This window comes from Leptosomus discolor, chromosome 10, assembly GCF_034619465.1.
Source record: "Leptosomus discolor isolate bLepDis1 chromosome 10, bLepDis1.hap2, whole genome shotgun sequence".
Classification (NCBI taxonomy): Eukaryota; Metazoa; Chordata; class Aves; order Leptosomiformes; family Leptosomidae; genus Leptosomus; species Leptosomus discolor.
This window is the reverse complement of record NC_141400.1, coordinates 11919984-11932804: the sequence shown is the minus strand read 5'-3', so window position 1 is coordinate 11932804 and position 12821 is coordinate 11919984. Positions and strand designations below refer to the sequence as shown.

General features: G+C 62.4%; 3 protein-coding genes across 7 annotated transcripts; 1 reads left to right on the top strand and 2 right to left on the bottom strand.

Moving 5' to 3' along the window:
* Window positions 1-169: 169 nt before the first annotated feature.
* Window positions 170-2887, bottom strand: NOP16 (NOP16 nucleolar protein). Of its 2 annotated transcripts, none has more exons than XM_086471002.1 (5): window positions 2781-2887; window positions 2479-2597; window positions 1713-1772; window positions 876-982; window positions 170-613 (listed from the first exon to the last, which is right to left on the bottom strand). In XM_086471002.1, the coding sequence occupies exons 1-5, from the start codon at window positions 2885-2887 to the stop codon at window positions 470-472; spliced, it is 537 nt and encodes a 178-aa protein (XP_086327128.1). In that variant the 3' UTR covers window positions 170-469. The 2 variants fall into 2 exon arrangements, with proteins under 2 accessions (XP_086327128.1, XP_086327127.1); XM_086471001.1 differs by having other exon boundaries at window positions 1713-1782; window positions 2483-2597.
* A 290-nt stretch (window positions 2888-3177) lies between these two features.
* HIGD2A (HIG1 hypoxia inducible domain family member 2A) lies at window positions 3178-4205 on the top strand. The gene is made up of 2 exons (XM_086471058.1): window positions 3178-3292; window positions 3525-4205. The coding sequence occupies exons 1-2, from the start codon at window positions 3178-3180 to the stop codon at window positions 3689-3691; spliced, it is 282 nt and encodes a 93-aa protein (XP_086327184.1). The 3' UTR covers window positions 3692-4205.
* Window positions 4206-7217: 3012 nt separating this feature from the next.
* Window positions 7218-12333, bottom strand: CLTB (clathrin light chain B). Of its 4 annotated transcripts, none has more exons than XM_086470813.1 (6): window positions 12142-12333; window positions 10379-10425; window positions 8965-9082; window positions 8560-8671; window positions 8085-8138; window positions 7218-7593 (listed from the first exon to the last, which is right to left on the bottom strand). In XM_086470813.1, exons 1-6 carry the CDS (start codon window positions 12323-12325, stop codon window positions 7422-7424), a joined length of 687 nt encoding a protein of 228 aa, XP_086326939.1. In that variant the 5' UTR covers window positions 12326-12333; the 3' UTR covers window positions 7218-7421. The 4 variants fall into 4 exon arrangements, with proteins under 4 accessions (XP_086326939.1, XP_086326941.1, XP_086326940.1 ...); XM_086470815.1 differs by having other exon boundaries at window positions 7218-7617; window positions 10379-10404; XM_086470814.1 differs by lacking the exon at window positions 8085-8138.
* Window positions 12334-12821: the final 488 nt, after the last annotated feature.

The window sequence follows — 12821 nt, the reverse complement described above, 5'->3', positions numbered from 1 at the left end:
CCTACAGGGAAAGCAGCAAAGGCCCAAGTGCTGCCCGCACCCCATGGGCCCCCAGCCTTCCTGCTGGAGAGAGTGACGTGCACCCAATGCCCATGTCCCACGGGTCAGCACCAGGAGCTCTCTGAAGTGGGACTGCACCAAGAGAGAGCCCATGAGTGAGACATTCACACCAGCTTTAAAAAGTAATTTATTTTGACAAGGCAAAAGAAGTGCTGGCTGCCACGCAGAAAGGGAGCAGGACAGCACATTCAGTCCCAACGCCACAAGCCACAGCCAAGAGTCTTTCATGCCCGGTTATAACTCTCTCTGTCTAATGAAGGTCCTTCCTCCATCGCCAGAGGCTTTGCATAGCTCCACTTGCAGGGAATAAGCCTATGAGTGACTCACCTGTCTGTCAGTCCCTGCTCAGTCCAGAAAATAGTCATGTCAAGCCTGCACTGGCAGGCAAACCTGAGGGAAAAAAGGGCAGTCACTGCACGTCCATCTTTTCCTGCTTGAGTGATGCAATAAAATCCTTGTACTCCTCGGGATAGAAATTCTTGTACACGTTGATTTTTCTCTTAATCTGCTTGGGAGTATCCTGGTAGTAGTTCTTCTCATCTCGAGCCATTTCCTGTGACAGAGGAGGGAGTAAGTCAGAGGAGTGGCCCCAAAAGCAAACACCAAACCAGCCCAGCCATGCTGCAAAGGCCCACCCAGGCCAGCTGTGATCACACTGACTCAGACAGGGATCTGGCCAAGGTTCAAAGTGCTGCTTCCCCTTAATAATCAGCTGACTGTGAAACAGGATCCAGGACTGGGAGGATCCCATCCTGCAGAGGATCCAGGAGTGAATCGCTCCAGTTGCTCCTTGCTCTGGGACAGCCAGTACTTACCTTGTAGTTCTCCCCATGGTTCTGTATCATGTACCGCACGTAGTCAATGAGGTCTCGTGAGAGCGTGTTTGACTTCTTCTCGGGGAGACTGGCCTCGTATTCCATCTCTAGGCAGAGGACAGGGCCAACGTGAGGCAGGCAGGCAGGGGAGGGAAGCAACCAGCACCTCAGAGGTCCCCAGCCCCTTCCCACGATCGAGCCCGGCCAGTACTGCAGGAAGGAGATGGCTCCTGCAGCACAGCTCAGCTGCTCGCACACGCAGGGCTGCTTCCCAGCACCATCGTGCAGGGCAACAAACAAGGTAACAGCCTCCACAGAGGCCACAGGCACCCAGGCCTGTGCTGCGGCTCCTCTCCAGCTCACACCATGAGGAGTGGAGCCTTTCTGCCCAGGCTGCAGAGCGTGGCTGTTCAGAGCTGCCCAGCTGCCCACGAAAACACGGGGGGTACCGCAGCCACAGTTTCTTGTCACCCTGGTGCCACACACCAGCACAAGAGCCCTCTTGGGGCTGCAGGCAGAAATACTATGAAAAAAGCAGCACAGGAGGGAAAAGGAAAATCAGGAGATACAGGAATGGCAGAGCCGCTGTCCTGGCTCAGCTCTGGCCTGGCTGGGAACCCCCAGCTGACTGCTGCCAGGGGGTTACTCCTCTACCAGCCCACAAGCCTGGACAAGAAGTAACATCCTTCCCTGTCCCTGGCATGGCACAGAGGTGAGAGAGAAAATAAGCCACAGGGCCTTGGGAGACCCCCAAATGCCACGGCAGCTGAACGCAGGACACCTGCCAAGGCTGGAGGTGGTGAAGGGCTCCCTGGGGAGGACAGAAGCGGCACTGACCGTTCACCACGTAGGGCTTCCGCACCATTTTCTTTCCTTGCTCTTGTCCATCACTTTCCACTTCCATCCCCTGTGTGACATGAGAGAGAAGGCAATTCAATAAAAGCCCGTTTAGAGGAGAGCTGAGTCCCCATACATTGCTCCCAAAATGCCAAACTGCTTATACAATGGCTGCAAGGACCAAGAAATTTCAGCTGGCTTAAACAGAGCCCAATTTGTGCCACTAAGCTAGCCCATGGGCAAGCCTGTGGACTGAACAACACTGTGTGAACGGAGACAAGTGGCAAACAAGGTCACTCCCGATTTTTTCATGAGTGCACCATTTCGTGGGGCCACCTTTTGCCTGGAAACATTGCCCACTGACGCAGGCAGGCCAGGCTGGTGCTGCTGTACACAAAAGAGGCTTTCTCTGTTATCAGGAGCAACTCAGCTGCAGCGTTCCCAACCCCACCTCTCTGGCAAGTCCCAGGAGATTGACTGACATTACTTCTACGTGTTCCAAAGCCCGTTATTTCTCTGTGACAGGGTAGCTCGTTCCCACGCCAGGATCTTGGCAAGAAAAGTGGGTTAATAAAGATAAGAAACCCACGCACCTACAGAGACTGATCCAAAGCCACCTGACCCGCGCTCCAAAGCGGGCTGCTCTCCATGCTGCCTTCCCCCAGCCCGGCTGCGTGTCCTGGGGGAGGCCTGACCGCCCGCCCCCCGCAAAGCAGCAGCCCCAGCCGAGCCACCCCTGCCCTTCCCCGGCGGCGCACGGCCGCACTTACCAGCACCTTCCTCTTGGGGATTGGGACGGCCTTGTTGGGATCCTCGGCCAGGCCCATCTCGGCCAGGTTCTGCGCCACCGACTTGGTCGGGTCCCAGGCATGGCGGATGTGCGAGCTGTGCGGGGACAGGCACCGGCATCACGGGCTGCGCTCGCCCTCCCCGCGTCGGTGCGAAACCCCCTCCCCCAAGCCGTGCAGCAGGGACCCCCGGGACACCCACCCCCCCACAGGGCGGCGGGCTCCCGGCCGCGCTGCCCACGCACGTCCCCCGCCATGTGCCCACCCCCGCGGCCCTCACCAGCCGATGCGCGGGGCGGCGCGGCGGCGGGCGCTGCGGTAGAGCCGCTTGCGGTTGAGGTTATAGGAGTACTTCTGCCGCCGGTTCTTCCCCTTCGCCTTCGGCATGGCGGCCCCACGTTGCTACCGCCGCCGAGCGCCGGGCCGGGCCGCGCGAGGCGGGGTCTCGGCGCGGGGCACCACGGGAAGCGTAGTCCTGCGCTCTCCCCGCGGCCCGCTTGGGTCTGCGACTACGGACTACAACCCCCGGCATGCCCCGCGGCGGGGGGCGGGTTGCGCGGCCTGCCGGGAGGGGTGTGTCCCTCCCTTCCGCATTGACCTCCGGGAGCGCGCGCCGCTTCCGCGCTACGGCAGCCGGGGAGGGCGGCGGGTGGTCACCTTCCCTGCGCGCCGCAGCCATGGCGGCCGCGCCTCCCCCGCCGCTGCCGCCCAGCCCGCTGCCGGTGTTCCGCGAGGAGGGCTTCGGGGATAAGTTCCTGCGCAAGACCCGCGAGAACCCCCTGGTGCCCCTCGGTGAGGGGGGAGGGCGGGAGGCGGGGAAGGGCCGGGGCGGTGGAGGCGGCTGGTGGCGGGGCAGGGCCGTGAGCCCCGAACCCAAGGGCTCGCCCTCCGGCGGGGGGGGATGGCTCTTGTTGGAGGGTGTTGGCTGGTGAGCCAGCGGCCCTTAGGGGAGGGGGGAGGCGTGAGGTGGTCCTCGCAGCCCCTGCCCTGCTCGGCTGAGCCGTCCTTCGGCCCTTCCCCGCAGGCTGCCTCTGCACCGTCAGCGTCCTGGCCTACGGACTGATCAGCTTCAAGAGAGGCAACACCCGGACGTCTCAGCTGATGATGCGGGCGCGTATCCTGGCGCAGGGCTTCACCTTCGCCGCCCTCCTGGGAGGCATGGTGGTCACAGCCATGAAATCCAGAAAGTGAAATCAGGCGAGAGAGGAGCTGCGGGCGTGCACCGGCCGGCCTGCGCCCCGCCGGGCAGGGCGGATTCTGCCTGCAGAGGGAGTTTTCTGAGAGACAGTTTGACATCTTGGTGGAGCCAGTGTCAGAGAGGCTGTGTGTACCAGAGCGCTGGAAACGCGGCTAATACACCTCTGTAATTAACCTGAAATTTGGGCCCTGGCATTTCTTGATTCCCTGAGAACTTCTGCTCCTGCAACACTGGAGGCTGCATCTCACTAAGGCTCTCCGGCCTTGCCAGACCTCATGTCCCTGCTTGATGCTGTCACAGTCTGTCAAAATTGTGTCCTGGGGGTCGTGGTCTGCACTGAGGTGTGGCTTTAGTCAGGCGGTGCACCAGCGTTTGGGAAATGAGCTGCCTGGGTAGGAGGTGACAGCTGTTTAGGGCTTGGTCCCGGCAGGACAGAGTTCATAAGCAGCGGTGAGTTGTTTGGGGAGAATATGTGATCTGGTTGCAACCGGTGAGTAATAAAGTGAATTGCAGCGAGATTCTGACTGATACTGGATTGCAGAGCATTGAGAAGCCAGAAGAGTAAACAAACAGTGTAGGAAGGCAGGGGAGCAGGCACGGCTGCCTCAAAGCTGCGGTGATGCAAGCAGGACACAGGAGATGTAACTCCCTGTGAAAACCAGCTGGGAGCTCCCATTTCCAAAACGGGGCCTGGCCCGTGCGCTGCTGCTTCGGCTGCTTCTGCTGGGGCGTCGGTTCCTGCGCAGCTCACTGCTTCGTGTGAGCTGGAACCGGCTGCTGAGCAAGTGCCCTGTTCGTGACACTGCCTGTGTCGTGACAGACATCGTCATGGGCAGCTCCAAGTCCCGCTGTTGGCCTTGGATCGTTTGGGTCATACCAGGGGGGTTTGGTGAGCAGCGAGGCTTTGCTCTCCCATGTCAGGGCTGCAGGGAAGGGGGCGCAGACACCGCTCGCCTTGCTGCGGTGCCTCCTCACGCTGGGCTGCCTGCGGTGTTCCCAGGTGTTGCTCTCTGGGCGGCTGCATGTTGGGGTCTGCGCCCTGGCCCTCCCTGGCCTGCGGTGACTTTGCAGCCGACTGAGCCCGCTTTGCCCTGACGAGCTTCTCTGGAGGACGGAGTGAGGGGTATAAACCCACTGCTGCCCCCAGACGAGCGCTCCGTTTGTCCTGCCCAGGGAGTTGTGCCGGTGGGCCTCAGTGAGGAGAGAGGGAAGGCTCTGGACCACCCACCGGAGCTGACTTCCGAGACATGAGGGTGGGGGACAAGCTTTCGCCGGTGCTGAGCAGGGTGAGCTCCGCCTCTGCACTGGAGAGCCCATGGTGCTGCCTGCCTTCCCTGGTTAGCTGCCTGCTCAGCACCTCTTTCCCAAAACTGCTGCTTTTGGCTGCCTCGCTGGCACCTCCAGCCCAGCCAGCTCACGGCAGGGGCGCGAGGCAGCCGGGGGGCACATCTGCGAGCGCAAGCCCTCGGCAGCCTGGAGGCTGGCGCAGCGGGCTGGGGAGCCGCGCGGCCCGTCTGGACAAGCAGGAGCTCGCAGGGGCAGAGCACAGCCCTCCTCCCGGACCCTCCTGCCTCTGCTTCTGCCCCAGCACAGCGCAAACCCTCTGGCCATTCCCCTCGCTCCTGGTTTTTCAGGTAGGATGCGGTTCTCCTCCAGCCCCGTCCTTTCCACAGGAGGCTTCGTGGCTGTGGGTTCTCCTCAACACACACGTGTGTGCTGCTGCAGCAGAAAGACGACAGTGCCCTGTAGGATTGGAGATGTCGGTTTATTGTAACAGGTAATTTGAACAGTCACAGATACCAAAGCCGAGGGGATGTAGAACAGCTGTGGGCACGGCTCCCCGGGAGCTGGCTGCCCCTGCCTGACACGGGGTGCACGGCAGCTGGGGGACCCAGGGGCCCGGCTGCCTGTGGGGGCTGGAGGGACAGAAGCAGCCAGAGGTGCTTCCCGCTGCTCTGCGGTGACAGGCAGAGGCAGGCAGCCCAGTCCCGAGGTATTGCATCGGCGTCCATCTCGCACCGCGGCAGAGCTGCCTACCCGTGCTGGAGCGCAGGGGGGCAGTAGGAGCGATCAGCCCTGTGGACAAGGGGGCACGATCCCAGCACACACCACCAAGTGACTCCCTATATGCCCATGTCCCTTCCCAGCCCACTGCTGAGACAGTGCCCCAGAGCCAGGGATGCGGCAGCAGGGCAGGGGACCTTCCTGACTCGTGGAGCCGTAGCTGCAGGGCAGGAGAGCTCTGCATACTTGCTTTTTGGCTGAGCAGGCTCTGCGGTGAGGCTCGAGCAAATGTTTTGCGGGCTCTGCTCCATGTCCACCCAGCCTGCTGCTGCGAGCCCTTCCCAAGCCCCCAGTGGGCCAGATCTGGGGCACAAGCTCAAGGCTGCCTCACAGCAGGGTGCGTGCAGGCCTGCCCCTCTCCTGCTAGCTGTGAGTTTTGGAGGTTGCCAGGGCTGGGCCTCGGGGCTGGTGCCAGCCCTAACAAGCAGAGAGAAAGCTGGTGTTTGGGCTGGAAAGCGTGTGCCTTGCAGGGTGGGGAGCGGGACTGAGACATCTTGCTACACTGCCTTAGGTGTGCAAATCCATCGGGGGCCAGAGAGAAGCCACAGAGCAGCTGCAGACAGATGTGCGGGTTGTTCTCCAGGGACAGCACAAGCCCCAGCACCAGAACTCTGCCCAATCCTGCTCTGGGCCCCTGGGTTGGGGAGCTGGGGGCTCAACCTGCCCCACAGCAGCTGGACCTTCCTACCTCCTTCCCTGCAACCGCACAGCCTCTGTCTCCCACCCTAGTAACAGGGGAAGGAGCAGAACAGAGCCAAGGGCCCCTGAAGCCTGCACCCCACATTCCCAACTGCTGGAGGTCTTGGGGGAAGGACAGAAAACATCCCACACTCACCCCATGGCCCCTTCCCAGTGCCCTGCACCACTGTGCTGCCTGGCACCAGCAGCCCCGCAGGATGGATGGGACATGGACACTGCAACTGCTGCTTGGAGCCCCACCAGCTTTTTGGGGTGCACAGCCAGGGTGGGGAGAGTTCTGCTGGGCTTGGGGCAACCGCTGGCAGTCCTGGCCCAGCCTGGGTGCCCACACTCACACTCCCCAGTCCCTGCTAGCCCGGCAGCATCACACTGCAGCCATGCTCCCCGCAGCACCCAGTAGTGCGGAGCTGTCAGGGCTGTTCCCTGGGCACCAGCTCTGCTCTACACCCTCACTGGGATCCCCCTTTGGGAAAGGCAGACGGCAGCCTGGGGTCCCACTAGGATCACTGCCTTGGGGCTAGGACCCAGGCCCGGACACGGGGCTGCCGTGCCTGCAGCTGCCCAGCACCAGGACAGCCGCAGGCAGGTATATTCCCAGCATAGGGGTGAGGTGGGGAACACAGGGTGGGTTGTTCCCCCTCTCACTCAGCCAGGCCCCTGGGCACAACCTCCCACAAAGCCCAGGCCAGGGGCTCCCCCACTTAACTCAGCTTTGCCACCCAGTGTCGCTTCCCAGGGAAACGCCACAGTAATAAATAAGTGTAAAAAGAGACCGATGCACCTTTTAAGCAAAGGAAAACCATGGGGAGAGTTACACCAGTGACTCGAGCACAGCCGAGGCACGGAGCAGGGAGCAGGGGGCAGGGAGGGTGAGGGCCCTCCTGGGCTGGCCCCACGAAGCCTCCCGGCTCCGTGAGCCTGGCCTTGCCTTGCTGTGCTCCCGGCCGTGCCAGGCGGCAGCTAGCGGGACAGGGGCGTCTGTTTGAGGGAGATGAGCACCGAGCGCATCCGGGAGACATCCTTGCTCTGCTTGCTGCTCTTGGGGTTGAAATCACAGAGCTGGGCCACCTTCTCCCACTCGGAGCCCGGGGTCTCCTCCTTGGACTCCTTCAGGAATGCTTCCTCCGAGGCCCTGGGGAGACGTTGAGGGTTGTCACTGGCAGAACCCTTTCCAAGGAGACCCTCCCCTCTGTCTGGGAGCCCCTCATGTCCCCGCTGCCTGTCCCCTTGCTCCAGCCAATGACCTCAGCATCCTCCAGGATCCAGAGACACAAGATGCTCAAGGCTGCTGTTGGCTGCGCTCGCCCCAGACATCATTCACCCAGGGGCAGTGGGGTGTCTGTCTGCTCCCAAGACTTCTCCACCCCCTGAGCCACCCCCCAAAATGACAAGACCCCATGGCTTTGTCTCTTCAACCAGCCCCCACAGGGGCATTACCAGGAGCTCCAATTGCCTCCTGAGACTCCACCATTTGAAGACACTCAGCTGCATCGTCCTCCCTCCAGGATCTCACCGGGGCCCAGTGCCTCCCAGCATCCCCCCTCCCCTTAGCTGCGCAGCCAGCGCTAGGACCAGGACCCTCAGACCCTGCAGGGCAGGATACAGTCTGGAAGAGGCACATACACATAGCCAATGACATCGGCGTCCGGCTGCTGGTAAAAGGCTTTGTCAGCGATCCTAGCCCCCGAGGCACAGACAGAGAGAGAGCCAGAGCAGACAGGCAGGCAGAGGGTTAGAAAGAGAGAAACAGAGAAGGGGTTAGCAACCTCCCCCAGAGCGTGACCCACTCATCACGGCACATGCAGCACCAGGAAAACCTGCCGGTGACGGCAGGGCTGCACAGACCGTGCTCCAACCCTGCCACGATGCAAGGCACCGAGATCCCAGGGTGATCCCAGCGTGGTCCCAGCCAGGGTGGCTCTGCACAGTCGCTGGAGCCACTTGAAGCCCTGGGGCCTCTCCCCTTGCCTGGCCAATCTCTGTCCCTGCAGGGCTGGGCCCCGCTGTGGGGAGAGGTGCCCAGACATCCCAGCGAGGTAGATCTGGCTGCGCAGCAGCTCACACCACAGCCCTCATGGCCACACTGACCCCAACATACCTGTTGTTTGCCCGGTTCTTCTCCATCTGCTCATTCTGACGCAGGTTCCACTCCTCCAGGTCCTTCTTGGCCTTCTCACGCCATTCCTGCTCGGTCACCTTCGATGCCGCATCTAAGGCCAGAGCAAGACAGACCCCATCAGCCAGACTGGCACCCACTGGGTATGCTGGGCAGCCCCTCGGCAGGCAGGACAGCTGCAGCCCCCCAGGCCTGTCCCCAGTCCCCATGACTACTGTCTGAAAGGCATTGCTGCCCCAAGGACCTCAGATCTCTGGAAGGGGTGCCCACATGGCGTGGGGCACGAGACGCCTCTCTGGGATGCAGCAGAGTCACTGCCAGGTGAGGGACCCCAAGGGCCCCGACTGCCACATCGCGAGGTGCCACGAACACGGCCTTGGGTCTCACCCAGCTCCTCCAGGCGCTTCTTCTGCTCCTCCCTCCACTTGCGGATGCTCTCAGGTTCTTGGGTCAGCCGGTCAGCCTTGGCTATGGCTGCGTAGGCATCCGTGGGACCGTTGGACTCCTGCGGGAGATGAGCACCTCACCATCAGCACCAGCTCTTCCCACAGCCCAGCCACCTCGAAGGGCTGGCAGCAGGGCAGGACTCCACACTCCCAGCACTCAGACAAGCCAAGACAGGAAGTAGGGAGGGTGACAGCCTGGGACATCTGGGACAGTGTCCCCAAAGCGCTGCTCAAGCTGCTGTCCCAGCTCCCAGCCCCAGGCCCTGTCACTGAGAAAGACTTCCCAGTGTTCCCTTCCTTCACTTTCTGCTCACTGCCAATGCAGCACTCGCATCCTCTGGGCAGCCCCCCAGCAGAGGACAGCCACCAGCTTTGTGACATGCTCCCCACCAGCACTGGGCTTCCCTGGCCCTGACTTGGGCCAAGGCAGCCCCAGGACTTGAGTGTCACTACAGGCTTGGCCACAAGAGACAGGGAGAGCCGAGGTGAGAGGCAGGGCCCAAGGGAGGTACCGCTCCCCGCCTGGACACCAGCACACAGGCAAGAGCCTCCCTTGTTCCTCTGAGCCGAGCTGGCTGTAAGGCTCCCACCAGGCTCACCACCACGCTGGCTCAGCACCTCTCCTAACACCTTCCGCTGGCTGGGATGCCCAGCCCGACACCAAGCTCAGCAATGGGATTATGGCTTTCCTCCAAGATCCCCAATCTCATTAAGTCTGTCCCATTTCTCATGTGATTATCCCATAAACTAGGCACGGGCAATGCACATGCCACACTGCTGGGCACCAAGTGGGATGAAGGGCTTGTCACAGCTTCTCCTGTAGCCAGCAGAGCTGGGCTTTGGGCTCCCAGAGGGAGCTGAGACCCAGGTGGGTGGTCCTCACAGAAGACCCTTGGCCGTGGAGCAAGTGGGTTTAATGGGAGATGCTGCCAAGTCAGCAAAGCTAGTGTCCCATGGCAGCCCTGTCCTGGCTCTGGCCTCTGCCAAGAGATGCTCCCGACTGCCCCAGCAGCCTCCAGGAGCTACCCAGGCTGGAGAGGGGCCTTCTGTGGGGAATGGAGGATTTGTCATCTGCTCTTAGGGCCCAGGCACTCCTTCAGGGCACAGGCCACCTACAAACAGATTTGGGGCAGGTTATGGCAGATGGGACCAATCTTCTCATCAAAAAGGGGTGAGAATGAAGCAGCCAGGACTCCCTCACGAGACCCAGACCTTTCCAGGAGCACCACAGCTGTTCTGCAGCAGGACAGCAAACTCCAGTCAATCCTGGGGGCAGAGCAGCAGAGTGCTGGCCCCATACCCACCAAATCACCCTTAGCACCACGGGGCCAGGGAAAGGGGCTGAGGTCTCTTACCTGAAAGACATCTCCGTTGACAGTGGCTCCTCCATTCTGTAAACCAGCTAGAGAAAAAGGAAGAGAAAAAGAGAAACACAACTATGGCAGCTGAAGGTGATCGCAGAGAGACTAGTTATGAAACTGAAGCAAATCAGTTCCTGGGAGTTTGTTTGTGCCATTTCCAGCCCAGCACACCCATCCACAACAGCCCCACGTATGTGGGCCAGGCCCCATGGTGTCCTGTCCTTGGTGAGATTCAGCCAGCACCTCTCTCTCTCCCAGACAAGCTTCTCCGGGCATGTATGTCTTTACGATGTTTTCACTGGTATTTTATCTTATCTGAAGATTAGAGAAATGGTTCCAGGCACGAGGCTGGACACAGGCAGGCGCTCTGACTGTAGAAAGACAACTTGACCAACCCCAACCTGCAAGTGGCCAGGCAGAGGCTGCCGATGGACACAGACAGCTGACCCAAAGCTGTCGGCTGAGTGCCCAGCAGTGCAGGGCTGCAAAGGGAAGGCAGCCCTGCCAGGGACAGAAACTGCAGTGTGCTCCACCAGGAGAGGACAGCAGGCATGTACACCGAGGTCCTTGAGAGCCCACCTCAGGGGATGCCTCTGGGACAAGCTGTGAGGTTAGGGCTGGGAACGAGGTACCACTGACACCACAGCTGGGGTACAGCCCCATCTGCCCCCCAGCCCCAGAGAACACCGAGAGCTGCACCGCACGGTCAAAAGGCCAGGCCCATGCAGGGGGCCCCGCTGCTGCAAAAGAGGAGGATTTGAAGGAGGCATACTCCAGGCCCTGAGCTCTCCCCAGTGACGGCCACAGGGCTTCTACCAGCCAGCTAGCCACAGATGCAGCCATAGCCATAGCACAGCTGTCCCTACGGTGCTCGCCCCCATGGTGCGGCTCCGACTACACCCAGCTCCAGCCTGTCTGACTGCATTTATCACCACGGCCATCAACACCTCTCTGGGCACAGGTCTGCCTCCATGGAGAGGTGAAAACACTGCTCCACAGCCAGCACAAGGAGGCCCTTTGGGCCTGGGTTCGGGGAAGGAGCCTGAGTACTGTGGCAGCAGCGTCCCTGTGTCCACGCAGAAAGCAGACCCTTGAGCCCCTGCCCCTGCAGACCGGAGGCAACAGATCAGGATTAGCACCTTCCACCTGCAGGGCCTGGGACCACAACGTCCCCAATGGAAATGCCTTCCATTTTGCACCCCAAAGGGCTCTCCTGCCTGTAGGGACAGTGACACAGCTAACATTGCTCAACTCCGCCTGGATGCCTTTCACGCTGCCCTAGCTGTAGGCACCGAGACATGGAGATGGGGGGGAGGGTCCATCCAACACAGGGAACCCGGCCACAGCACAGGGGGACGGAATCACCCCACAACTGGCAAGTCCCAGCTCAGGATTCACCCCACCATCCCGACGCTTGAGAGGGAACCCCAACATCAAGCCCTTTGCGACCAAGCACAGGCCCCAGATAGCCCTTGCTGGGATGCAGGCCTGGTCCACTGGGAAACCCCATCGCCTGCCCATTAGGGGTGCAGCATGGACCCCATCACCCACCGGGGATGCTGTGCATCCCACGGGAACCCCGATCGCAGTGGGCGGTGCAGCCCGGAGGGATCCCCTCCCCGCCCTCGGGGTAAAAGGGGGCACAGCCCTCCTTTACACCCACGGGGGTGGCAGCCCTCTCCGTGCCTACCGGGCGCGCAGCCAGGCAGAGCCCGCGGGTCCCCGGCCGTGCTCCCCTGGCGCAGCGCGGCGCTCACCCGGTTCCGGCGGGGCCGCCTGCCCGGCCGGGGCGGCGGCCGATTCGCCGTCGGTCGGCCCGAAGCCTTCGTCGTTCTCGATGCCCGCGATCTCGCTCTCCTGCTGGGCCAGGAAGGCAGCGGCCGGGTCCTCCTCGGCGCCGGCCCCCTCGGACGAGGAAAAGAAGCCGAAGTCGTCGGCCATGGCCGGCCCGCCCGCCCCGCTCCCGCTCCGGCTGCGCGGCTCGCCTGGGCTGGGCCCGACTGGGCCCGGGCGGAGCTGTCACTGCGGCGGCGGCGGGCGGGGCGGCCGCGCTGACATCAGCGGCGGGGCGGCTCCGCCGCGCGCGTCCCCGTTCCCCGCCTCCCGGCGCACCGCCAGGTCGAGCCGCAGCCCGCTGCCTGCATCGCCGCTGCCGGCTGGAGCCGGGCCGGGCGCGGCCCCGCCGCGGGCATGGGGGACCGGGGCTGCTCGGCTGCCTCTCCCCGGGCTCGCGGGACCCTGGTCCCGGGGCACCGTCCGCACCCGCGCGCGCACTCGTAGCCCCCCGCGGTGGGAGCGCGCGCGGCCCCTCACAGCCACCATCTTAACTGGCGACCGCCATCTTGGGTGGAGCCGCCGCCGGCGGACGGGCGACCCGGCGGGACGGGGGGTGCCCGGGCATGACCCGCCCGGTGGCTGAGAAGACGTCCCGGTGACA

Excerpts from the sequence above, each read along its gene's own strand:
- NOP16 (XM_086471001.1), bottom strand. The coding sequence starts at position 2,887 with ATGCCGAAGGCGAAGGGGAAGAACCGGCGGCAGAAGTACTCCTATAAC. Across the intron at positions 2,598-2,780 it reads GCCGCCCCGCGCATCGGCTG|CTCGCACATCCGCCATGCCT; the intron begins GTGAGGGCCGCG and ends GTCCCCGCACAG. Across the intron at positions 614-875 it reads ACCATGGGGAGAACTACAAG|GAAATGGCTCGAGATGAGAA; the intron begins GTAAGTACTGGC and ends CCTCTGTCACAG.
- HIGD2A (XM_086471058.1), top strand. The coding sequence starts at position 3,178 with ATGGCGGCCGCGCCTCCCCCGCCGCTGCCGCCCAGCCCGCTGCCGGTG. Across the intron at positions 3,293-3,524 it reads GAACCCCCTGGTGCCCCTCG|GCTGCCTCTGCACCGTCAGC; the intron begins GTGAGGGGGGAG and ends CCTTCCCCGCAG.
- CLTB (XM_086470815.1), bottom strand. The coding sequence starts at position 12,325 with ATGGCCGACGACTTCGGCTTCTTTTCCTCGTCCGAGGGGGCCGGCGCC. Across the intron at positions 8,139-8,559 it reads AAGAACCGGGCAAACAACAG|GATCGCTGACAAAGCCTTTT; the intron begins GTATGTTGGGGT and ends CTCGGGGGCTAG. Across the intron at positions 7,618-8,084 it reads GCCGATGTCATTGGCTATGT|TGACAACCCTCAACGTCTCC; the intron begins GTATGTGCCTCT and ends GGGTTCTGCCAG.